Source organism: Asterias amurensis, chromosome 1 (assembly GCF_032118995.1).
Source record: "Asterias amurensis chromosome 1, ASM3211899v1".
NCBI lineage: Eukaryota > Metazoa > Echinodermata > Asteroidea > Forcipulatida > Asteriidae > Asterias > Asterias amurensis.
This window is the reverse complement of record NC_092648.1, coordinates 17,794,370-17,821,260: the sequence shown is the minus strand read 5'-3', so window position 1 is coordinate 17,821,260 and position 26,891 is coordinate 17,794,370. Positions and strand designations below refer to the sequence as shown.

At 38.6% G+C, this 26,891-nt stretch overlaps 1 protein-coding gene across 12 annotated transcripts in view; it reads left to right on the top strand.

Moving 5' to 3' along the window:
• The window catches only part of LOC139948171 (mitogen-activated protein kinase kinase kinase kinase 5-like), a 40,396-nt gene extending 14,359 nt beyond the window's left edge, over window positions 1-26,037 (top strand). For 2 of the 12 annotated variants that reach the window (XM_071946232.1, XM_071946321.1), the window contains 20 exons: window positions 199-323; window positions 958-1,037; window positions 1,361-1,505; window positions 2,456-2,587; window positions 3,358-3,436; window positions 4,096-4,372; window positions 7,332-7,370; window positions 11,303-11,359; window positions 12,815-12,865; window positions 13,860-13,905; window positions 14,236-14,481; window positions 15,266-15,350; window positions 15,857-15,936; window positions 16,376-16,436; window positions 17,174-17,356; window positions 17,792-17,895; window positions 18,732-18,829; window positions 19,790-19,947; window positions 21,489-21,652; window positions 22,974-26,037. In XM_071946232.1, coding sequence (XP_071802333.1) covers window positions 199-323; window positions 958-1,037; window positions 1,361-1,505; window positions 2,456-2,587; window positions 3,358-3,436; window positions 4,096-4,372; window positions 7,332-7,370; window positions 11,303-11,359; window positions 12,815-12,865; window positions 13,860-13,905; window positions 14,236-14,481; window positions 15,266-15,350; window positions 15,857-15,936; window positions 16,376-16,436; window positions 17,174-17,356; window positions 17,792-17,895; window positions 18,732-18,829; window positions 19,790-19,947; window positions 21,489-21,652; window positions 22,974-23,117 — 2,354 coding nt within the window. In that variant the 3' untranslated portion in view covers window positions 23,118-26,037. The remainder of the gene's footprint in view (window positions 1-198; window positions 324-957; window positions 1,038-1,360; window positions 1,506-2,455; window positions 2,588-3,357; window positions 3,437-4,095; window positions 4,373-7,331; window positions 7,371-11,302; window positions 11,360-12,814; window positions 12,866-13,859; window positions 13,906-14,235; window positions 14,482-15,265; window positions 15,351-15,856; window positions 15,937-16,375; window positions 16,437-17,173; window positions 17,357-17,791; window positions 17,896-18,731; window positions 18,830-19,789; window positions 19,948-21,488; window positions 21,653-22,973) is intronic. The other 10 variants (XM_071946255.1, XM_071946247.1, XM_071946239.1 and 7 more) reach the window with 10 other exon arrangements.
• Window positions 26,038-26,891: the final 854 nt, after the last annotated feature.

Sequence of the window (26,891 nt, the reverse complement as noted above, 5' to 3'; positions counted from 1 at the left end):
AATGCCTTTGAGTGTTAGGCACAATCTCACATCGCAAATGTGGACAGTTCTGGAATTATCTAAACCAAAAGAATTGGAAGACAGATAAATTAGAAAAGAAACTGAAAATTACTAGTTTTTACTTAGATTTAATTGGTTGAATCTGTCAGTTGAAACATGGTTGGGACTGATCAATATTTCTTTGATGTCTTATTTCAGCTGACTTTGGAGTTTCTGCCCAAATCACCCAGACGACTATGAAGAGAAAGTCCTTCATTGGTACCCCGTACTGGATGGCTCCTGAAGTGGCAGCAGTGGAAAGAACAGGAGGCTACAACTCACAGGTTCAATTATGTTTAGTCTTTTTTTCCCTTCTTTATTTGTCAATCTGTGTAAAGATTTGCTATTTAAGCAGGAGACGATGGTGTATTTCCCTTTTTTTTTTTTTTTTTCTTTTTTTTTTTTTTACAACTTTCGATGGTGTAATGTTAAAAACTGTTTTTTTTTTACTAACATAATTTTCTTACTTATGGCCTCCATGGAACGCATTGCTGGGCGCTAATTGGAGTCTACCCTCATTAAATTAGACGTACAGTAAATAAAAAATAAATTGTCCACAGAAGTTTGGGCACTGCTCTGTATTAGGTCATTTTTTACAGTCAACCATCCCTCTGATGTCATTGGACAGCCTTCAAGAGGAGGGGATCAGTTTTCAAATGAGGCTGTGCACCATTTTGGCGCATTCATACTGTAGTCCCGAGCACGTTTCAGGGTTTTCTTTCTTGAAATGTCGCCATTAATGTTGCTATGCGAGCTCAAAGCCTGTTGTTTTTAGTTTTTCCTTGAGACTTTTCATTACCCACTAGTGCTGTCTGTCATGTTTGACCCTAGCTGGCACAACATTCCACGACACAACATTCTAATTCTCCACTGACTCAAATTTTCTTTCATTTACATTATTTGTCCTTGTGTTTTTAGTGTGATGTCTGGGCTGTTGGAATCACCGCTATTGAGCTAGCTGAATTACAACCTCCGATGTTTGATTTGCATCCAATGAGGTAAAAGAAATCTCAGTCGATTTGGCACAATTTTATCCTAATATTTGTTCCAGATTTTTAATAATCCATTACACTGATGTGTATAAGCACTGTAATCACAGGCATATTACTCGGGTGGGATTTGAACCCACGACCTTGCAATTGTGGGGCAGTGTCTTACCAACTAGACCATCGAGATTGCCCGGTAGCTAGAGGCAGTTCAAATCCTATATTTTAGCCGTGGGTAACGCAATGATTTAATAGATACAAACATCAACATTTCAAAATTTCTCTCAGAGGAAAAGTTTATCTAAAAGTCAACGTTTCTTTCCTTGCTCCACCAGGGCACTTTATCTCATGTCCAAGAAGAACTTTGTGCCACCCAAGTTGAAGGAGCAGACCAAGTGGTCGGGTAGCTTCCACGGCTTCCTTAAAAGTGCACTCACCAAGAACCCAAAGAAACGACCATTAGCTGAGAAGCTCCTTAGGGTAGGTACACAGGGAGGAGTCTGAACATTTACGTTATGTTGCTGTGGCAAGTGGGGTGTTGTGGCTGTGCGGATAAGAGCACCGAACTCAAGCTCTGGTTTTTCTGTTAGTAGAGTGTGGGTTCAAATCGGGGTTGTGACACTTGTGTCTCTAAGCAAGACACTTTACTGTATTTGCTTCTCTCCACCCAGGGGTAAATGGGTCCCTGTGAGGGCAAAGATTGTTCTTGTGTGTTTTTTTAGCTTAGTGCGTTACATATTTGGCGTCACAGGCTGTATACTCCCCAAGGAGTATATACTCCCCATGAAATGGCCCAGTGATCAGTGTGGGAAAACTCAAATATTTGTTGAACATTTGAGGAATGGGAAATCTGAAGAAACGTAAAATGTAACTGTTGTCAGAATATTGGCATAACAAGTGCATTTTTGGAGAACTCATTGGGGTGGGGGCATAGACTTTATCGCAAATACTTGTAAATCTGTGGACATTGTGTTTTTTTGTTAGACAAAAAGTACATAGACCCTTTAATAGTAAAGGACACATCTATATTAAGGAAATGCAGATTTCTACTGGAACAATTCAAGGTGTACCAAGGCAGTAACCAAGGGGCATGGAGTAGTATGATCAAGATTGTCATATTGCTTTTCTGTTAGTATAGCTTTTCGAGTCTTAAGTTTAGACATACATTCAGAACCTTCTGCCTACAATGAAAACATTGTTGAAAGAAATATTTTTGAAATTTGTACAATTACAATAAAGATGCCATATTAACTTTCTCTTTCATATTTTCATGAGCTGAAATGCCTCAATCTTAAATTTTAACGTATGACATTGCTGATCAGTATCAATAGTATTACTACACCACTCGGATAACTCTAAATGGCGCCATCTTGTGGTTTACTGTATAGCCTATTGATTGACACCGAGTGTTCTCATTTCTCTCCGTGTAGCACCCATTTTTCACAGATACCCCTGGACTATCACAGCAACTCATGAAGCAATTATTGGATAAAGCACACAACATCAACAGCACTCCGACCTATGTACCGGTTGAAGATGAGGAAGAAGATGTACTGGAAGTGGTAAGTCAGCCTGTTTTCATTTATCCGCAGTAAGGGGCTCAGTGGTTTCTTTCCCTGCCTTTCACCTGTTCGGACCCCAGTTTGAATCCCACTTCCGACCGAGACCTTGCATGTGGATTGGGTTTGCAGTCCCTACCTGGGCCCAATTTCTGCCTTGATAAAAACAGGATGACCAACTAAATTTCCACATGATTCTCAGGATGGGCAAACAACAGCTAAATACCAGTAACAAGCAGTATGCAACAAATGTTAATTTGGTTGGTAATCCTGTTTTTATTAAGGAAGAAATTTCATCCTAAGCAAATTTTTGTGCTTTGCAGCTCTATGAAATTAGGCCCTGATTGTGTGGGTTCCCCATTTGGGGGTTTCCTCCCACATCCAAAACTGAGCATTTCTTCTTGTTTCCCATCCCTTCTGTTTTTGGCGCATATTGTGCTGTTGGGTGTGTAATAAATATATAAAACATTAAAAAAGTGTCTATGTTCTTGTCCATGGTGAAAAAACACTCAAGTGAGTTTTGTGGAGACACCATGCAATTGAAGCCTTTTCATTCTTCCCTTTGAATGCTTGGTGCAAAGCTAATTTGATGTCACAGTTTTGTTTCTGAGCACATGTCTACTTTTCAGATGTTTCAAAATTTTGTAATTGCAGAAAATATCAATCGGGCTTAATTCTCTCTGTGAGCTGTGGAAAATAAGAATTACTCGAATATACCGAGTCATTTAGAACTTGTAGCGAGTCATTAATTTCCAGTCTTTGTTTCTTTGCAGAGTTCAGCAAATGTAAGGAGGAGGATCGCATCCAAGAATACAGACAAAAACAAAGACAGACCTCAATCAGAAATCAATGGTTTGTACTCGTGCTTCCTTCTCAAAGTATTTTCATATGGCAGCCCTAGAATAACAACTTAGGCCGTGTCCGAATTGGCAACTTCGGCTACAGCTACGGCTAGATCAGCGCGTCTGTCAGTGTTGAAGGATAGGCAGACGCGCGCGCGCCCTAGCCGTAGCTGTAGCCGAATTCGCCAATTCGGACACAGCCTGAAAGCCATGGCCTCTGTTGCCCCTGGGGTTGACCTTGGTGCCCCTTCAAAACTTTCCCAAAGACTTTTAAGATGTTCTAATGGAAGTGACCTTTGCACAATGAAAATAACCTTGCCCTATTAAAGGCGAAATTACAGGCCTGATTTGTTGGATTTTTTCTGTGTTTTGATACTTACACATATCAACTCCAAATGTATCCAAACAAAATTTAAAATTTTAAAATTGTGTTTTGTGCAACATCTTGACATATTCGTTGCTGTTCACGTTTTCAGCAAGTTTCTTACGTAATGGAGTTGAAATTTGCTGATAAATGATTTACATGATAACCAATCTGCTCATGAATTTTCTTGTGAAATTTCAAAATTGGGAGCCAGCAACAGACTTGTATGTTTAAAAATTAGTTTGAAAGTTACAAGAAATAGATTTGTGATCTTCTCTTCTCAATCTCTGGTTTGATGTCAACAGCTGAAAGTGTCAAGTACGCCGTGGAGAATGTACCCCGTGCCATTCCACCCCGGGCCAAACCCGAGGACGATGACATGGATGATATGGGCGACCCAGACTACCAGATGGCCAAGGACTGGGCACCAGCTAGACAAACCGGTAAAGAGCCACCTAGGAGGGAACCGATTGAAGCACTTGCCCCTAATCCATCCAGACCACCGGCCAGGCTACCGGTTAAGGGACCTGGCCGGGAACCAGCCAAGGACCCGCCCAATGACAATGATGTTGACAATAGAAAGTAAGTTGTTGTTTGTACTGACTTGCATGCTAGCATGAATACATGAATGCATTTGGTGCTCTATATGTGGCATGGTAATACCCCCACCCCCCACCCTCATTTTGTCTTCATTGTGTGCTTGGAATCTCAGGAATCTCTTAAGATGTTTCCAAGGGAGGAATAAATATACAAGAGGAAAACAGTGCGTTAAAGTATAAGAACATTTTGTGGGGGTTGGGCTTCCCTTAGCCCTTTCTGTTGATCCTTGGGATGTTATCAACTACTGCTTTCAGTTAAAATGTCACATTGGACCAAATTTTGCATATTTTTTAAAGCATATTTTGTTTTGCCAGCATGTACTATCTTTCTTGTGTGCAATTTAAAATATTTTTTGTTTTTCTATTCTTTTAACTTCATCAAACTCATATTTTGTGCGATATTGTTTGTTCATCTCCCCTACAAAGCGGATGTGAGAAAGCAGTTGTTAAAACATTATTTTGTTGGCATTTTGAATGGACTACAGTATTACGTAGTTTGAACCACTGAAGTACATATTCCATGTCTTATCTTGGTTGTATGACACATTTACATGGGGTCTAAAAAGACAACACTATTCTCTGTCCTTAAACGATCAATTTTCCATAAACGAATTGGACGCAGCAGCACAGAGTGATTTGTCCTCAATTATCACATCTAAAAAAATAAAAATGTTTTCTAGATGATGTCAGGCATGACAGAAACATTATTGTACCCTTTACTAATCCACAATCCTTGCAGCATGTGCATGTTCGTTTCCAATGTTTTGTTTTGTGTGCATCGCTGGTATCCTGTTGGTAAGACACTGCCTCACATACATGTAATGCGCTTCTGCTTCAAGCTCAAAGTTTTTGGTACTTTCAGCGCAAAAGCTGGCATATGCATATGCAAAAAAATTCACCCATTTGGAAGCTCGGAAACATTTCTTATGACAGAAGTTTTTAATTCTGAGAAGACCTTAGTCTTTGAAGAGCGCATAAAAAAGCCGAGTCCAATTATGAAACTCTTCTTTCATAAATCATCAAAGAAAAGTGAGCTCAATGCAACTCCTTTTGGATTTTGGTAATCAGTGGAGCCAGTTTGTGTGACGTGGGTGTGACTTACAATGGAATCACAACACACAATACAAACAGGATAAAGCTTTATGTGTTTGGTGTACAAAAAGTACCACATTTCGCACAGTGCATTATTGCCCCATTGTATACTGTGAGGATGCATACATGTAAGGATGCATTTGTTTTGACTGATCAGTTACCCTGTTTGCAGCATGCCAAATAGGACTTTTCTGATTTTACTCTTGTTCTTTTAAAACAAGCACTGAAGTTTGCTTCCGTTGATACCTAAGAGCAGTGCCAAATTTCATAAAGTCGCTAAAGCAAAAGAAATTGATAGAAAAAAAATATTGCTTGACAATTTTAAGCTTAACATAGATGAACATGATACCAGTCACAAATAGCACACGTTGTATTTGCTTTCGGCTAGTAATCGTAATCTGGTAAGCAAAATGTTGATATGCTTCAAGCTACTAATATTGTGCTTAAGCAGCTCTTTGCATTAAGCCAAGTTATTCTTTGTGACCTGACATATGCATGCCATTGATTCGACTACCTATGTTGTTTTTTTTGTTTTTTTTTCCCCTGGAGGGGGAAATTTATTCAAGTTTCTTCAATGTACAAAGCTATACAAACTACTGGTAAAACCAACTACTTATAGAACGATACTAAGAGAGAAATGGCAAGTTGCAAAAACAGGAAGTTTGATGATTATGCAAGGCATTTAGTTGGTACATAGCAATACAAAAGGCTCCCATTTGGTATTGAACTTATCTAAGTTGTTATTCTTAACAAAGATCATTTTTTCCGTTACAAAATAATGATTTATTTCCTTTTTGATAAAAACAAATACCTATGTTTTGCATGCATACAATTTCTACATTAAACATGAACGAATAAGTCTGGTTTTGCATTGGGTAATGCACCTCAATCATATACCAGTTTCATAGAGCTGCTTAAGCAAACAAATAATGCTTAACAACTTTCTGCTTAGCCAGGAATGAGCAGGATACCAGTCACAAATGTTTACATGTGACAATGACACGGTATGTAGGCTGGTAACCTTGTCCTGGTAGTCATAATTGTGTTTGAGGTGAGCTAAAGCAGCCCTATGAAATTTGGCAAGAAAACCCTTCTTAGTGGATAAAATGGGCATCAAAAGTCTAAAATAATTCCCTGCCTGTTAAGAGTATCTTGCACAGTTATGTTTACTTACAAGTTGATAACACCTTTACAGTTTAGGCATTAATGCATAATTGCCATTCCAAGATGAAGTTACAGTCTTGTGATGTTGTAGCATGTATTTGTTGTAATTCAGGCCTGGAATTTCAGTCTTGTAGAGGCAAGGTCACACCCATCTCTCTCCCCCTTGAAAGAAAGAACAGATCTTTTGGGATATATAAGTATCTTGTATCGTTTATAAGTCCTTTTTTTCCCTTTCCCGATGATATCCCCGGCCCGTTAATTTTTGTTGCGGTTCCCCGTCTCCTCCTGTCCCACCTTGTGCCCCATCCTATATCTAACCCGCGCCTACACGTGCCTATCAATTCCTACTTTTAGCTTCCCTGAAGTAGATCTGGAAAGACGGGCTGTAGTAGGAGCAGTACAAGTGCGGGGTACAATTTTAAGAGACCACGGGGAAATAACTATGTCTACTAGCTCCTATGAGTTATTTTCATCTTCAACCTTTTTTTCTTTCTTGTACATGTAGCCCCTTACCAAGAGTGGCTTTTAGTTTTATTTGGGCCAACTTGCAAGCAAAATTTTAGCCGAAAAACACAGACCCCTCAGAAATTCCAGGTCGTTCATTTGTCCCGTTTCATAGTTGGTAACCAGCATTTTGTAGCCATCTGTATTCCATCTCCATCTCTCTCTGTTTCTCTATCTTGAAGGAGTTTACTGAAATCAGTGGCAGAGGAGCTACAGAGACGGTATGCATTTCTTGCATTCATTTTCACCCCCAAGAACCCCACCCCTCTGGTTTATTATATGGTCTTCTTGTTATTGTTTTAGCATTACTACTACTACTACTACCAATCATGTGTTAACACTCATCGATAGCATTGACGGGACACGCTGCCGAGGGTTGGGCAATTCGGTCCATGAAAAGCGTTTGAAACTTATTATTATGAAATGCATATGGATAGAAGGATGTTTTAATAGTAGAAATAATAATACAAATATGCCTCGAAATTGCACGGTTTTCATTTTCTGTCGTGAACTAACATGGCACGCTATTTTGTGGAGTCAAATTTTTTACTCCAGAAAATGACCGACCGTGTTAGTTCGCAAAGTAAAAGGAACACCGTGCAATTTCGAGGCGTATTTGTGTGGATCATTGTATTCTACTTCTTAAACATCTTTCTAACCATTATGCACTTGATACCAACCAGTTACAACGCTTTTTATGGACCAACTCGCCCAATCCAAAGCAAAGCGTCCCATTAACATCATTGCTAGTGTGGCATCCCCTTAACAATACATCAATGCATGTTACCAGTAACCCGCATGGCTCTTTACTCACATTTGTACAACAAACCAAGAAGCATACATTGTAAGTAGGATTTGAAACTCTGCATGGTGGGAGTATAATCAGGTGATATTTGCAGTATCACCGTGTGTAAATCACATTTGAGTAGTATACAAATATTAACTGCTTCTAGTGCTATGGTTAAAACTATGACTCCTGAGGTGATCCCCAGAAGCTGAGGGAAAATGGAACGCTATGGGGATCACCGAGGGAGTCATAGTTTTAACCATTGCACGGGTAAAAGCAGTCAATATTTGTTTTATAACACCCAAAACATTTCTAAATGCCGTACTATTAAGTTACAGACCTGAATGCTACAATCCACGGACTTTTACTGTGCTGCATGTAGTGTCATGTAATCCGAAACGGTTACAGACTATTAATTTATCATCCTCGTACATGCAACAGACGTCTGGGTACTGATAGTCTTCGGACTAGCGCACGGCAAACCGATGCACTATCACACGGCCGTCGTCTAGTAAAACTAAGACATATCATGGCGCGCTCTAAACCAATGAAAAGGCAGAATTTTGGTAAGGTGTGTTATAATGGTGGTTGTGAAAGGAAGGAGTGAGTTGTCATTGTCATACTCTTTTCAGAATCAACACCACTCAAATGCGATTTACACATGGTGCTACTGTATACCTCATTCTGTGTGGTGTTCTGTATCAATAGTCATCCCTACGTTGCAGTTGTCCGCTCCAACTTTTCCTGCCAGTTTTTCCCCACCCTCAACCAACCAGTTCCACCCACTGTTTCACATTGCACAGTGCAGTATTGTTTTTTTGACTTGTTTGTCAATCTTGTTTGTGCTATTGATTGAATGAGTTCTTGTATGTAAAAGGCCACTTTTCCCAAGATAAAAAGCACTTAAAGGTGGTGAACACTATTGTTAATTACTCAAAATAATTATTTACACAAAACCTTTCTTGGTGACGAGTAATGGGGCGTGGTTGATGGTATAAAACAGTGTGAGAAATGGCGCCCCCTGAAATGCCATAGTTTTCGAGAAAGAAGTAATTTTCCACGAATTTGATTTCAATACCTCAGATTAAGAACTTGAGGTCTCGAAATCAACCATAAAACGCACACAACTTCGTGTGACAAGGGTTTTTTTTCTTTCATTGTTATCTTGCAACTTCGATGACCGATTGAGCTCAAATTTTCACAGGTTTGTTATTTTATGCATGTGTTGAGATACACCAACTGTGGAGGCTAGTCTTTGATATTACCAATAGTGTCCACTGCCTTTAAACCACAGAGCTGCCATTCCTCCCTGATTTTCAAGAAGTTCCCGAAAATAAACCAATCTTTCTTTGTTCTGAATAACAAATTTGAAAAATCTCCCTGACTAAAGGAAATTTTGTTCCTATTCTGTTGAATCTAAATCTAAGTATCTCCCGAATAGTGTTATACAAAATATCACTGATTGTAAGATGCAAATATTGGCAGCTTTGGAATCAGAACATTTTCAGGAACTATTTTTGTGACCACTTTGTCACCCATCTTTTTATACGGTCCTTGTATAATGCCCTTTTGAGGGTCCTGTCATCTTCTTTTCGGTGTCAGTGTACAAGAATTCAGCACAATGCACTAAACACAATGAGTAAAAGTAGCAGTGTAATTGATATGATTTCATATCCTTAAATTGCACACTGACATATCAAAGGGTGTTTCTTTGTTGGCAAATTTTCCAAGCCCTAACATAATCTATAAGTTTTGATAACTTAAAACCTTTGGTAGTTCTACTCAAAGAATGCTCCTTCATCATAGCCCTTTCCGAGGAGTATTCATTCAAGTCAGTAACATTTCAAGAATCTTTTAGGAACTATCTTTTTTAATTCACAAATTGTGAGACAAGACCATCAGGATCACTTGTTTGATATAACACCTTTAAATGTTTGGCGTAATATTTCTTCCATCATTTCCTGTTGGTATATCAATTTAAGCAGTAGTCAGTAACACATATAGGTATATGTGTGTGTTGGTATTAGTGTCTAGACTATGGCAATTGTCATATTTTTTTGTTTTTGTTGTTGCATAATTTATTGTCTTGTTATCTCAGTGTTTGCTGTTTCATCCCAGTTTTCTCATCATTGCTTCCCCATCCTTCCCCCCTCCCCCATCATCTCTGCATCTTGCGCACATCATTGGTTTCTTTTTAATAGACCACTTGCAATGGGCTGTCATCGCTGTGGTCAAACAACAGAAACGTGCAATCGTCTGTGCGCCATGCGCAACTCTCAGCCAACGGCAGGACTTCCTTTTACCTCAGCGAGGGCACTGTTAAGGCTCTAGATGTCGCATGCAAGGGGTCTATAGCTTTTACTTTCATGTCATGTGTTTCCTCACACAGCAACTATTTTAAAATGGTATTTTTGCACTTTCATAAATACCCAGTACCCTACGAGAATGATTCCAATAGTGAAATTGCAAATAATATCACAGGATGTACCATTTATAATTAATGCTTGCAGTGTGTGACATTTTAAATACATTAAGTCAATGGTGGTTTTAAATAACAAAGATATATGTTAAAGTATAGCTACATTTTCTTTTTTACACAAGAGCCAGTGGAATGCAGAAAAATATAGCGTTTGTGTAGCCCATATCCAAGGAGTTTACTTGAAGATGAATAATATTATTGCTATATTTATATGTATTTTGAAAACTGTGGTGCATTCCTTGAACTTCCACAGACATGTTATGTTGTATGATATTATTTGCATAACCAATACCAAACCTTAGACTTGAGTCTTGCTGCTGCCACCTTTCTCATAATGATAACATTACGTGTATCCCATATGATCATAATAGAGGGTCCCGGGGGCCAGCCTATTTAGTTGAATCCAGTGGACTTAAGCCAATAAGCAACATGATCCCGGACCCTATTTCGTAAAGCCATTATACAGGTTACTGCTAGTTTTTGCTCAGTTAAGAGTAATAATTTTCAGCTTAGCAGCATATGGTAGCTCTATTTCATAATGCTGGTAACTGGTAAGCAAATTTATGTGCTTACCATGTTGCAGAAAATATGCGTAGGGCCTAAGCAAGAGAGTTTTTAGCGAAGAGAATGGAAAGAGCATGTGCGTGTTCACACTGAACTTGCAATGTTGGGTCACTCGCTTAGAAGAATGGCTCGCGAATTTTGCCTGTCTTTGCTCTGCTTAGGGTAGGCTTAAGAAATAGAAACTCAGATAGCCGGAAACATTTGCTAAGCTTCATGAAACACGTCCCTGATCCTGTAGAGAAGTGAGAAGGGTAGCAGATGCAAGATCAGTGTCTATTGAGTAATAATATTAACGCTTTGCATGTATGCTGACTGACCCACAGAGGCCATCAAACTAACAACTTTTCTGAGCTTGAGCACCAGTACGAACATGGCCAAAAGTGAGTACCTTCTCTCCTTTTTATTTTCTCTCAGTTGGAAGTGATCGGTTGTTGTTTTTACATCAAAGGCAGTGAACACTATTGGTAATTGTCCAAGACCAGTCTTCTCACTTGGTGTACCTCAACATATGCATAAAATAACAAACCTGTAAAAGTTTGAGCTCAATTGGTCGTCAAAGTTGTGAGATATAAATGAAATAAAAAACACCCTTGTGACATGCAGTTGTGTGCTTTCAAATGCTTGATTTCGAGACCTCAAATTCTAAACCTGAGGTCTCAAAATCAAATTCGTGGAAAATTACTTCTTTCTCGTAAACTACTCCACTTCAGAGGAGCCGTTTCTCACTATGTTTTATACTAACAACCTCTCCCCATTACTTGTTACCAAGTAAGGTTTTGTGCTAATAAATATTTTGAGTAATTGCCAAAAGTGTCCACTGCCTTTAATGGATTTTTGGGCAGATTTGGAGATTCAGTTCTTGATAACATGTTTTGTTGTATAATCGAGAACTTTCTCTGGCAGTCTTTTAATCTTTAACCACAACTAATATGGAAGTTAGGTGGGTCCTTTTTGATGATCTATACAATAAAAGTTTATCAATTGGACTTAGCTTTTACATATGTTTCTTCAAGACTAAGGTCTTCTCTGAATAAACAGGTTTTCTGTCATAAGATTTGCTTTTGGATGATAAAGTGGGTGACTTTTTAGTATTATGTAAACCTATGCCAGCTTTGCAGCCAGAAGGAGTGGTAACTTTTGGCTTGCAGTAGATGCGTAAATGTGACTCCATGACTTGCAAACATGATTGTCTCTTTAAAGTCATTTCAGTTACAATGCTCTTTCCATACATTAAAAAATTAAAATAATTAAAGCTGCAACATGCATTTATTCCATGTAGGTACCTGTACCCATTCCCCCTGTTTCATTAAATTACGAGCATTTGTCTCTGTGCACCTGGAACAAAAAAAATGCCTTTCAAATCAGATATTCTGCTCAGTTCTGCTGCTTTCATTTGCTCACATGCACGATGCGGTTAGACATGGGTAGAAAGGAGAACCAAAACAGTTTCAGAAGTGCACTCCTGTAAATTGCTCAGTTTTAGTGGGCTGCATTCCTAAAACTCAAACTTCTTGTACTCGTACGATTATTCGCATGGTCACAGTCCGGCTACTATCTGCTATACCCCCTTACCTGTAATGTCAGAACACTCAATACTGATTGTTTCTCGGTCATACCCCCTGCCTTCAAGCATGCCTTCACTCCCCTCAGGTAGACATCTCCTTTCTACCCCCCATCAAATGCTAGAAAAGTCAAAACCCTTAATGCGTGGCCTTGCAATTATCCATCTTCACTCTGTTTGTTTGGTTTTGGTTTTTTATCTTTGTCACTTACTTTTTTGATTGGCTGTTCTTTTTTATTTTGCTACATGCTTGTATACCTTGCTCTTATCGAAGCAGATCGGAGGTGGAAGATCCAGAGAATGCAACCAAAGAGGGACCCCCCAGGTATAAGGACAAACTGCTATATGGCCTTTGATTACCCATCATTGAAAAACTTAAGTATACATAATGCATTGATCTCAATTAGGTCCAATTTCAAAGATTCTCTTCAATTCATTTCAATTGATTTGATCTATCATAGTCAAAATAGAGAACATTTCTTGTCATAGTTTAACAAGTAAAATATGAACATGCATAAAATAGGGCACAAAAAGGGTTTTAAAGAAAGAACCTATACATGTAAGTGATTTGCCTGACGCCATTTTCAGTTTTTAATTAAAAAAACAAAAACAAAAATGCGACCTGTCTGTTGATTTTGAAAACAAAGCACCGCATGTGTTTATTTTATCTGATGATAGCAAGCAGTGTAGGTTTTTATTTTCACTGAATGTTCAGCCAAGTTGTCTGTCGATATATACCAATAGTAGATTTTAGATTGCCTGCATTTTCATTTCAAGTTAATTTGGTATGGAGGTTTGGCTTTTGCTTCTTGTGTCTTGCTTCTTAGGATAGGTACCATTTTTATAATATTGTGTCATTGGTTGAACTACATACACTTAATTACAGATAATAATAAGTGCTCATGGCGCAAGTCTGTTTATAACAAGTACCTCTGAAGTGAGTAACTTTAACTATGGTGTTTGCTGCAGTGACAACATTTAAACATTGACCTATTGCATGACGGGTAAGGCACCTTCAGACAATGCGCGTCGACCCTTTCCGAGTCGATTCTTCTGTGTTGATTTTGATTCCTGAGAATGGGAAAACAAGATAGGCGCATGTAAGTGTGGTGCACATCATGAAATGGGTCAATACGCCAAAGTAGTAGTCTTGTCAGGGCCACAGCAGGAGCAACCAATCCAGATACTATAAATGAACTGCCAATTTGATGTCATGATATTTGCTTGATAGTCAGAAGTGGTATGATGACAGCAAAGGGTTTCCTAATGTTTTTCCTAAAAATTTAAAATGTTTTCACTTGCTTGTTTTCTCTCTTTAGGAAAACATTGCCACAAGACGATGATGCCCCTCCCCTTCCACCAAAGGTAAATATTGTTGACGGCAAAACCTTGGTTTATTGTTTATGCATAAATGAGCGACTTCAACGATTATAATGTTGTTTATTGTGCCTATTTTTGAGAGAATTCCAAGAATAACTTTTTCTTGATAATGCTATTGCCACAATGAAGTTCTGACTAAAATTTCTTTTAGAAAACAACTGTTCTCATAAACGGTGATTGTTTGCAATACGCATAAATTCTGCTTTGAATTGGCTTTTAGAACCAGCCTTTATAAAGCATTACCTCGTGGCCGTTTCCCTCAGTTTCTTATCTTTAAACAAATACTTCTCCACTCTGAAACCATCCTCCATACAGAAAGCAGTTCATTTCAAGGAGTCCGCCAATGATAACGCCGTGGCCGGTCGGAGGACAAGCCCTTCGGGGCGCATCCCTCCGCCAGTCGCCCCACGTCCCAACGGCAGGGCACCAACGACAAACGGTGAAAACACAGAGTTGGACACTGATCCTCCAGTTGTGCCGCCCAGAAGGATACGCAACGAGTTCTTGGAGCCCCAGCCTCAGCAGGCATGCAACGGGTTGCCCCCAACGCCTAAAGTTACAGTAGGTTTCAATTTAAATACACATTTTATATTTTAAAAGGTTTATGGGTTGATAGGGTGATTGGTTTGGGACATGGTTCAGAACTCCACAGGAATGCCAGTTTTCCGGAATTACGTTTTTTTTCCCCCATATTTTCCCGAGTTGACGGTAAAGTACTGTAAAGGCAGAAATAAGAGGGTAATATCATCCCAAAATGGAAAACAAAATTTACGTTTTGAAATTTGTGATATATAAAATCAGACTATGCCTGCCTTTTTTTTGCAAGAGGGTGGGGGGCTCTTTATGTTTTATTAAAAAAGTGCTGTTATGTTTGATTATTATAGTTTCTTGGTCGGGGGGGGGGGGGGGGGGGCAGTGACACCTTTCCATTCATAAAAAAGATTTCAGGCTCTGAAAGAAAGAGCCACTGGCATCCCTGACTCCAGAGTCAAGAACTCCAGAGATACCATTAACTTCAGAGAATAACCCAATATTTCCAGTCCTTCATTTTTCAAGAAAAATTGTCATTTGGTTTCATCCAACACCGATGTGTGTAAGCACTGTAAACCAATCAGTACTTCCTCAAATTCTGAGGGAAAGTTCTGAGTATTCGGTGCCTACACACATCTGCGTAAGTAAGGGTAAAACCAGATTAAACATGCTGCTGGGCGCTGAACAATTAAAAGAAAACATATTAAAATCCATACAATTAAAACACCCAATAGAAAATACAGTTAACATGTAATAAATGCAGAATTTGTACACAACAAATTAATACTAAATAAACTGTTTGTCATTTGTTTAGATGGGAGCCTGTTTTTCCAAAGTGTTCAACGAGTGTCCACTCATCGTCTACAGCTCAACTAGCTGGGTTCACCCAGAAACAAGAGGTAAAATAAGCGACTATTCTGTTTTGTGCATAAGTGGTAACATTGTGTCCTGTGATCTTCTTAAAGGAACACGTTGCCTTGGATCGGTCGAGTTGATCTTTGAAAAGCATTTGTTATAAAATGCACATGGGTAGAAAGATGTTGTAAAAGTAGAATACAATGATCCACACAAACATGCCTCGAAATTGCACGGTTTTCCTTTTACCTCGTCGACTAACACGGTCAGGTGTTTATGGGAGTCAAACTTTTGACTACCATAAATGGCCGACCGTGTTAGTTCGCAAAGTAAAAGGAAAACCACGCAATTTCAAGGCAAATTTGTGTGGATAATTGTATTCTACTTTTACAACATCTTTCCAACCATATGCATTTTATAGAAAACGTTTACAAGACGCTTTTTACAGACCAACTCGTCCGATCCAAGGCAATGTGTTCCTTTAAATGGATATTGTTGTATTATATGCTTATTGCAGTCGTTTGTAAACTTTTGTGTGATTTGCCCACAGATCAGTACATAATCTTTGCTTGTGAGGAAGGTATTTACACATTCAACCTAACTCAGATTCATGAAGGAGTCATGGACCAGGTAAGTGGTCATTACTTTTGACTTTTGAGGTCCCAACCGTTCCAATGCTCTTCATTGAACATTTAAATAATACAAAATGTTCAAGTTGTACCTGACAGGTGCTTGTCCAGTTGCATCTAAAGCACAGACTCCTTAGCTGTTTCCTACTAATCTGGGCCCAATTTCATAGAGCTGCTGAGCACAAAAAGCAGCTAAGCCCAACAGAATAATGCTTACCAGAATATGGTTACCAGCCAAGATACTATCTCACATGTACCATTATGTTGCTGTGATCCTGCTTATTTTTGGCTTATCAGACATTTTTTAAGCAGTATTTTCTGCTTGCGTAGCTTTGTGAAATTGGGCAGTGCTACCTGTATTTGATTGAGTACTTTTAATATTGCAGTGGGTTTTTTTTCTGAATTCATTGAGTTTTTTTTCTTTCTGTTTTTCTTGACAGATTTTCCCAAGAAGAACAATGTGGGTGTACGTAGTAAATAATGTTATGATGTCATTAACCGGTGAGTAGTTTCTGTGGATATGGGTGAAAATGTTTTCCAGCCGTTGTTTAAAGTGGTTGACCTGTGTCAAGCCCAGGTCACACGAATGCGATTGCAATACGATTTTTGACTTCACAAGTTTGCAACGAATAATTTGCATCAGTTGGAACTCCTGCAAAACATTCGCTGCAAAAACAGCCATGTGTCCAAATAGGCTTCGCATGAAGTATGAACCGGGCATTACTGCTTGTGTCATGGCTGACATGTCAAGCCTACCTGACTAAAGCTCTGGTGTTTTTGATCAGTCGAGTTTGGGATCGAGTCTCAGGCCGTGTATAAAATGGTGACGGCTTCAGCTACGGCTAGATTGAGAGCGTCTGCCTATTCTTCAACACTGGCAGGCATGCTGATCTAGCTGTAGCTGTAGCCTGAGCCGCTGTTTTGGACACAGCCTTAGTCTTGACAGTCTTTAACTCTTTTAGTGCAAAGCGGTTCATGTGCAATTTATTTTATGGACTCAAAAAGCTTCATCAAGTGTAAGAGAATGTTTAAAAATCCACTCATGTGCAACCCAAGAGAACCTGTAGCATGCACTGCAGTAATTGCCTCCAAGTTGCCTAGAAAAGTTGGCTTGTGTGACAAGGCCCTAAGATATCCTTGGTTTCTTTACAAGAAATTAAACTATTAAAAGTAAAAGTAATACCAGTAAATTGTTAAGAATCCTGCAAACCTTTTTTGATTTGTATTCAACATTGCAGGTAAGACTCCGAGCCTGTACCAGCACAACCTCCTAGCTTTAATCGACAAGAATCCACATCGCTTCCACATGCCAAGCCTACTGGGAGACAAGCTGCAAAGGATCCCCGATAAATTAGTCCCAAGGAAGTTTGCGCTGAGCCACAAAGTGCCCGACACCAAGGGCTGTTCCCGCTGCTGTATAGGTGAGTTTATCTAGAAACATTGACCATGACTAGAGCAAGCTACAATCCCAGCCATATCTCGTTGGGCCCTGCACCACAGCCCCATGCCCCCATTTAATGTTGACTCTCATTGCTGAGTTTGCGCTCACATCAACCTTTGAGTGGCGGGGTGGGGGGAGAATATTTACAGTCACATTTTGGGCGGGATTGTAGGTGAAAGGGTCAGGCCAATTAAGAACTCATTCCGCAGTAGTGAAGTTTATAACAAGAAGTCTCCTTGATCTACTAAAGCTAAAGTAGTAGTCCCGGCTGATTTTTCTACCTCTACCAGGAAGGATCTTTTTAGAACTCAGAAGTTTCCGAATTCCGAAAAAATCACAACTGGTGCTAATTGAATTTCTCTAAACCTTTTTTAAAAATTAATGCATGTTCTTTTTCCTGTGTATTTTGCTGCAGTTCGAAATCCTTACGACAACCACAAGTATCTTTGTGGGGCGCTACCCAACGGTGTTGTTCTGCTTCAATGGTATGAGCCCATGAACAAGTTTCTTCAGATCAAGGTAAAGTGGATTCTTATCAAGAACATCATTAATTGTTGCTCAAAAATCCCCACAACTTAACCACCTAGCCGGCAGATGAGCTCTCGCTGTGTAGTGTGGGTGGGTTAAGCGCCTTGCATCCTTTGGTAATTTGGCGCTATATAAATCCAGTTATTATTATTGTCATACCAGAGCAGCCGGGCCTATTTCTAGTACTGTACAATAAGTGGTGTTGTCTAACCTGAAAATACAGCTAGCTGTTATAAACTACTTGTCACCCGAAAGGACCTATGGTGTGAATGCAAAAAAATAGTTAATGGCCTGACGTTACGACCCTAGCAGGGCCTTCAAGAAAGACTTTGCTAGGGTCAAAACGTCTCGCCATTTACAATTTTTTTCTCTCAATTTAAAGGGTCTATGTACTTTTTCTTAACAAAAAACACAATGTCCATAGATTAATATTAAATTTACACAGTTTGAAGATTATGATAGTAGAAAGCTTCCCTTTAAATGTTATTTACTGAGGTGCTGTAAATTTTGAGAAATGAGTATAAGTAATAATTTTCGTCTCAGTTTTAGTATGTAAAAACGTATTAACCAGTTATTCTATGGTTTTGTTATAGTATCACAACTGGTTAAGGGAATTTTACATGCTAAAAAAATTTTGGTCTCATGCGACCAAAACTATTTTGTGACTTGTTTGACTCATTTCTCAAAAACTACACAACCTTAGTTAGTAATATTTGAAGGGAAGCTGTCCACTATCATTATCTTCAACTGTGGACATTTTGAAAAAGTACCTGAATCCTTTAAACCTATATATTATTGTTATAATCTTGTTTTATTTGCTGTTTTAGGTGTTTGATTGCCCCCTTCCACCTGAAATCAAGGTGTTTGAGATGCTAATTAGACAAGATGCTGAGTTTCCTATAGTCTGTGTTGGAGTGGCAAGAGGGTAAGTAGAATTTATTTATCATCACTTAGTATTCGTCCCAATCCTGTGTAAAAAAGTAATCCTTAATCGATTTTTGTATTAAACAATGTTTTCTGTTGAATAGTAGAGCAAAATGCTACACGAAATATATTGAGTTGCTACTCAACAACCATCATTTGTACAAATTATGTTGCAGAATTGCTGGATTAAATTGCTCCCAGCAGTGAATGCATTGAGCTAGTTTTTGTAGGATTTGTGCAAGAAAAATATTTATCACCTTTTCGTTTTACATAATATTTATTCAAATACTTGTAGTCTTACAAAATAAAGGTCAACTTCAGTTATTTCCATAGTTAGGAATCTCAAAATTAACAAAAACAGAGAAAATCAATGTGCTTAAAAATATAAAGTTATAAAAGTTATACAATTCAACTTTAAAGGCACTCGACAAGTCTGGTAATTACTCAAAATATTAGCATAAAAACTTACTTGGTAACAAGCTTCAGAGAGCTGTTGATTGTATTCCACACTGCAAGAAACGACTCCCGCGGAAGTGACATAGTTTTTGAGAAAGAAGTTATTTCTCACTCAAATATTTGAATCTGATTAATACTTCAGGTCTTTGAAGTCTTTTAGTTATTTATTAGGCATCTGAAAGCACACAAATTAGTGCAACAAGGGTGTTTTTCATTCAATATTTTCTTGCATCTTCCATGACCAATAATTGAGCCTAAATTTCACAGATTTGTTATTTTATGCATATGTTGGGATATGGTCATTGACAACTACCAAACCTATTTAAATAAACAGGTAGGTTTTAAGGCCGTCGTCCAGTCTGTTCTGGGTTGGCCTTTAAAATGGTAAAATGAGGAAATCTAGATTAAGTTACGCTTCGGAGCCGGAAGTAGTGTGTGGGTGCATGTGATGTATTGATTTACATACAGGATAACACGTCTTATGTGTTGGATTTTTTTAACACAGGGCGGATCGGAAACACTTATCCTTTGACCTAATAAACCTGAACACCGCCTCCAGCTGGTTTGTGGGTCATCCACCAGAAGACAAGCTACTAGACGTCGTGTGTGTTTCCCAACTCGAGAGGGACACTGTGCTTGTGTGCTTTGACAGTAAGTCTCGCGGTATGTGGACTTGGTTCTTTTTATTTTTGCATGTGAATTGTTACCATCCAAGAGTAGCTTGTTGTTCATGTGAGATTCCATCATTTCAGTTGTTTTTAGTTGTCATCCTAGCTAGCGATGGAGCTGCCAAACCCTCCCTGATTTTGCAGAAAGTTCCCTGAAAATCAACCAATCTTTCCATGTACTGCTGATTTATTTATTTTTTAAATCTCGCTGGTTATGGAACCTTTTTTCCCCTGATTGTTGAACAAAACATCAGTGATTGCCAGATTCAAATTGATTCAAGTTGGCAGCTCTGTAGTGAGGTCCAGTTTCATTCTCATAAATTGCAAGTGCTTAATATTCGCTAAAATCATTTAATTCATTTAAATTTGTTTTGTCTTGTTGATCATTCAAATTTTACAGTCACCAATCTATACTCTGGTTGTTAATTTTTATTTTTATTTATTTGTTTATTTATTTTTACTTATTTCCAGCTGGTTAAATTGTTTTTTTTTGTGTGCTGTCAGCTTCATTTTCTTCTGTACAACTATAAGAGTGTAATGATGTAACCAAGTGAACCTGGAAAAAAAAAAAATAGTCAGTCCTGTATATAACGTGAGATTTGGAACTGACATTGTCACTGTGTTTACAGGGTGCCAGACAAACATGGGTACTCGGTAATTAAAGGCAGTGGACACTATTGGTAATTTCTCAAAATAATTATTATCATAAAACCTTACTTGGGGACGAGTAATGGGGAGAGGTTGGTGGTATAAAACATTGTGAGAAACGGCTCCCTCTGAAGAGAAACAGTTTTCGAGAAAGAAGTAATTTTCCCTGAATTTGATTTCGAGACCTCAAGTTTAGAATTTGCGGTCTCGAAACCAACCATCTAAACGCACACAACTTCGTGTGACAAGGGTGTTTTTTCTTTTATTATTTTCTCGCAACTTCGATGACCGATTGAGCTCAAATTTTCACAGGTTTGTTATTTTATGCATATGTTGAGATACACCAAGTGTGAAGACTGGTCTTTGACAATTACCAATAGTGTCCACTGTCTTAAAAGGCTACAGCCCTTCTTTTTTTTTAATCGTGGCCTTAGGTTTGGCTCTGGTTCTTTCTTTCCTTTGAAGCTTGTACCTGAAAGCCCACCGTGCCAGTCACTGAGGAAGCAAAAAACAAACTGTGGCTTCAAAAAATAATTGGCATACTCATGTTTGAATGGTTGTTTTGTTAGTTGTGTAAACTTGTTTGTGTTACGACTGCCAGAAACAACAAATTATAATAATTAGAATTGCTAATACCAGTTTTGGAAGAAGACCTAATCTATAATTTCAATATGCAATACATTGATTAATGGATACGAAATAATTCAAGTCACTTTCATTCTTACTCTCTCATGCATCTTGATCACATTAATCCATCACATTGAATTCCCCAAAGTATTGACTAATTTACTGATGCTAAGACATCCCCCCCTCCTCCACCACCACTAAATAAACCTGTATTCCATCAGGACACTTTGTTGCACGGTTTCGATTGTTTATCCATACCAGGGGAAGTGAAGGTGGTCAATCTGAACGGCAGACCCAAGTCCAGCCGTAAGCTTTCCGCCGAGCTACACTTTGACTTTGTCGTGGAGAATCTGGTGGTACTTCAGGATAGCGTACTAGCCTTCCATAAACACGGCATGCAGGGACGCAGTTTCAGAACAAATGAGGTTAGTGTCATACAGTTATCTTTACTTCCATCGATTTCACCAAACTCTTCCTGATTTAGGATTAATATTAGGCGTCATGACGAGTTCTGTTCCTTATCCATAGACGTTGGGACACATTGAACTGAACTCCAGATAGGATTAATCCTAGCGTTTTTTTTAAATCGGCTGCTGATCGTGTAGCAAATGACATCGCAATAATCTTTTTTTAAATCCCCTGAGGGAAAAGATAACATTGTCACCTCCTAGAGCCTTCAAATTGTCTTGAAAAAAACTAAAGCAGTCACCAACAGGGAGAAAAATCCACATTGAGTACAAACCATTGACTTCTTGTGATGCACTGTGTCTGTAAAGCTCCTGAACATCTGGGCCCAATTTCATAGCGCTGCTTAACGGTAAGCAAATTTGCGTGCTTACTGTAGCAGAAATATTTGCTTAAGCCTTAGCGTATTTCACAGGTTAGCAGAAAAATTGGGCGGCCATATTGCGTGGTTATCGTGGATTTGCATTGTGACGTCATTTATTTTCGTGCGGTAAGCACCGGAAGGTTAGCATGCCTTTTCGTGTGCTTACGGTTAACTAGAAATTGTAAAGTAAGCACAAAATCGGCCGCTAAGCAGCGCTATGAAATTGGGCCCTGGGAGGTTCTGGGTCTAGGATAGGGGGGAACCCAGGCACGCAAGATAGTTTCAGGAATGGTCACATACATCAAATCTCGGGCCTTGAATTTGGCTTTTGAAAGGGCACAGCAATTTCCCTCTGGTAAGGGGTACTTCTATGAGGAAAATGTAAATGTGTACTTTTGCAAAGGGCACCACAGCAACAGGGCACCTCAGCAGTTGTTGTGGGTACCATGGGTTATTTTGAGGCCTGAAATCTCACCCATGGTATGTGGAGAGTGATAACAATGCGCCAATTGTTTAAAGGCACAGGACACTATTGGTAATTACTCAAAATAATTGTTAGCATAAAAACTTACTTGGTAACAAGTAGTGGAGAGCTGTTGATAGTATAAAACATTGTGAGAAACGGTTCCTCTGAAGTAACGCAATTTTCGAGAGTTATTTTTCCACCAATTTGATTTCGAGACCTCAGATTTAGAGTTTGAGGTCTCGAAATCAAGCATCTGAAAGCACACGACTTCGTGTAACAAGGGTGTTTTTTCTTTCATTATTATCCCGCAACTTCGACGACCAATTGAGTTCAAATTTTCACAGGTTTGTTATTTTATGCATATGTTGAGATCCACCAAGTGAGAAGACTGGTCTTTGACAATTACCAATATTGTCCAGTGGCTTTAACCTCTGATTTTCTTGACCCTCAGGTAACTCAAGAGATCTGCGACCGGAGCAAACTGTTTACACTGATGGGTTCAGAGAGACTGATCATCCTGAAGAGTCACCCCACGGACAACCCCAATGCTCCCAGTAATGTCTACATGCTTACCGGACATACTAACATGATGTGAACCATGGGTGCATAAAGTAGTTGACCCCCTTACGCAACGAGGATCGCACTAACACGCGCCTATCCTGTCTGCCAATTTGGAAGTCATTTTGGAATTGACTCCCAAAACTGCAGACGTGTGTACTGGGGTCAATAGGACAGCTCAACAACGTATTAGCACTGAAGACTTATAATAGCAGAGGTTGGTCGACTGAATCTTACATGTATAAACTCTGTGGGATTTCATCCAAGGAGTGACTTCTTAAAGGGCTGCTTGAAGTGTACATCTTGTTGTCAGGTTCTCCTGCAGAGACGTTGCTTTCTGGAAGTTTCCTTCAAAGGGGATATCCACCTTCGACACACCTTTTTGTTTTTTTTAAAGAAACATGTTTTAAAAAATAACCAAGTGAATGTCATTGATCTTGCAAAATGTTGAAATATGTCCTACCCGCTCAAGTATAAGAGAAGATGTCCGCCCAAATAATGAGGCAGTGACCGTACTCCAAGATTCAACAAATGCCTATTGTTCAACATTGCTGCTGCAGCCGATGACAATATTTGTAGGCAAATCTGCTTAATGGGTGCTTTCCAAGGCACTAGTTGGCTGAATACTTACTGGGTATATCCATTGATGTGTCCGTGGTCGGAGTCAATGTAAACATTGGAAATTACCTGCAACAAGAATACTGCCATTTAGTGTCTCAAAATCTCTCATTCCATGTTGTCGTTTTTAACTAACATTAAAGAAGGGGTGCATTTTGTAATGGCCAAGTAACTCCTAAAATGGCTGAATTCTCGGATTAACCATAATCGTAAACTTTACTTCGATACGTAATCAAGCAATTTTTGTTATGTATAAGCTTATGATAAGCTCTACTTAAAAAAAAGTTGGACTACCCCTTAACTCTACCCTCCAAAATCCTTCTATATCACCGCGTTGGTGCAACATTGTCGTATCTCAGTTGTTTGTGCAGCAATGTCGTATCTCAGTTGTGCAGCAACGTCAAGTACACAAACGTATCTCTTCTTAGCCCCTTTTGGATTTGTGTGTTCAACATTGTGACACTTTCAAACTCAAGATTTACGTAGATGCTATTGTAGGAGATGCAACTTTTCTGCACATACTTTTTGTTCTGGCTTTGTCGAAATGAAGGATTCGGAATGACTGAGGGCCTTGAACCCAAATAACAGTGGGAGACTTTGGAACGCTAGGTGGCAGCAGACTTACCAGGTAAATTTCCATTGCTTACATAGTTCTGAGCACACGCACATTACCGAGAACAATGGATTTTACCTGGTAAGTCTGCTGCCACCAAGCATTCTGAAAGTCCCTTACTGGTCATCACTTGATCAGGCATTCCGTTCTCATCTAAACCCAACATGTTTTATGTGGAGTGACATAGGAGAGGAGGATATTGAAGGATTGAGGTCATCTGTATGCTAAAATGCATACACTGCTAAAAATGGTGTTCTTGAATTAAGAAACTTTTATCTCAAGAAAACAGTTCTTGTGTCACTAACTCCCTATCAAGATTTTTGGGAGTCACACAAAAATTGTGTTTGTTCTGAAATAAGATGTTTTCTTATTTCAAGAATACCATTTTAGCAGTGTGCAGGTGTAGGGATTAAGGGTTAGGAACAACTCATTGATGAATAGTAAATAACGACGTCGAAAGGTCAGTCCTTTGTTGCAAGAAGTCATCAATTTCACTCTTTATTTTGCCTTGCCGTTGAGTATAAAAATCATCTTTTTTAACCGCCTGGGACTGTTTAGGTTACTTGAAATCATGAAATCAATTAAGGTTAATGTGTTGTTTTGTGAAGGTATCTTCAGCTTGCCTCTATCATGTACTGGAATCCGAATGCTGGTTTAGTACTCTTAAAATGTTGCATGTCTTGCTTTGCATATGACTTGTTATTATGGGAACGTTGGTTCATTCGTTGCCAAAAGTGTAGAATGATATACAACTGATTGAATGGCGTAACTCTTAGCAGAAATGCTGCACATTTGTTATCATTGGTTTTTTTTTTTTTTTTTTCCTGATTATATGGAAAGTGGGGAAAGATGTGTTGGGGTCATTGAGTTTTTATTGAGTCAACAAGAGTAATCAAACCTAATTATTGTATGAAGACCTAATTACATTTATTATTTAAAGGGAGGGTATACAAACAAACTAATGACCATACAATCTTACTTGGTAAGAAATACTGCAGCTGTTGATAATGTATAACAATCCATCAGGTTAGGACCTAGAAATCCTTGAGAGAATTTGTCGGCAAATAAGTGACCTAAAAACCCATTCTAAGCGCTTTGCCGAACCACCATCATACAGTTGTGATAGCTGCCAAATATAGTTCAAAATCAAAGATGTCTTTTTGTTAATAACAAGTCAATATTATTCAGAAATCTGAAAATTTTATCAAAGTTAAGTTGGAAAATGGGACAACTGCTCAGCATGAGAAATACTAGCACATCTATTTCCATAAGACTACCGGTACTTGTTATTACTGCAACACTGTTTGTTAAGATAAGGCAGGGTGTTTACTTTCCATAAGGGAAACTGGCTGGGTAATTTTTACATCAGTAATACTCTGTGGATCAGCTGTTTACTTATTTTTGTTTTGTCATTTTGTTGTTGTTGTGATTGGGGGAGGGGGAAGGTCACAGCATGGGGGGCTTTGAACAATGTTCTGCTCAACATTTTTCAAGTGAATAGTTTTGTATTTGTTGTAATGAAATAAACATTCATACAATAAAAAAGGTAATGATCAATTTGGCATATATGGCAGGAAGTGAAAATGTCAACTTCCTAACTGTGGCGTGAAGATCTTAAAATTTGCTAGAGTATGGTCCTTCAGCTGTTCCTTTATTATAACGCCAGATGAGGGAACCTCAGCTGAATCAAACACTGTACTATTTCATAATGATAATAATAATAATATTAAATAAATAATAATAATAATAAATAAAATAATAGACTCGGCCTGTACTAATGATATATGTATAAAAAGTACACTCAGTAACTTAAGCATGCATATAGAAAGTTGTTTGGAGTAATCCATGTTTTAATTGTTAATATGTACATAATGTGCTGATGGTTCCAAAATGGCCATTTTGGACAGGGGCCATTTTCCCCCACAAGCTTTAAGAGAGTTTGAATGCAAAGACAGACATGGTGGTAACTATGACCGTGGTAGAATTGGCAGCTGTGGCTGTTGCTAAGGCTGTTGTTATGGGCATCCTATGCTTCACCGCATGTTGCCATGGCAATCAAGCCAAAGCTGCTATTCAGGACATGACCTACAACAGTTAAAAGGAATTCGGGTCAAGTACAATTGAACTAATTGAACATTTTTACCTGAGGTTTTTCGGCCTGAAGAAAACCAGCAAAAAGTTCAATCAAACTGATGATTTTACCACAATGTCTATCTTGTAACAAAAACAAAGAAGAAAACCTGTACAGGTCAAACCTATCACTGTTTACCTAAAACTATTTTGTTGCAAAATGTTACATCTTCAAATAACTTAAGGACAGTTGTAGAGTATTCTTTTAAAATTTCTTGATGAACTTTTTTTTAGTTACTTCTCTAAAATCTGTAGCATGTTAATACATAAATCTGTCCGGGCCAGATTTAAATGTAAACCAGGGTACATTTTGTTTGCTGTTACTGATGAGGTCCTTCGGTTTTAACCTGATAACTATGCTAATTTGCCAAAAACCGAAACATTGCTATGTCCACCAACTTGTTCCCTGGTGTCACAAGGGGTTTTAGTTTACTTTATTTTGTTGCCATT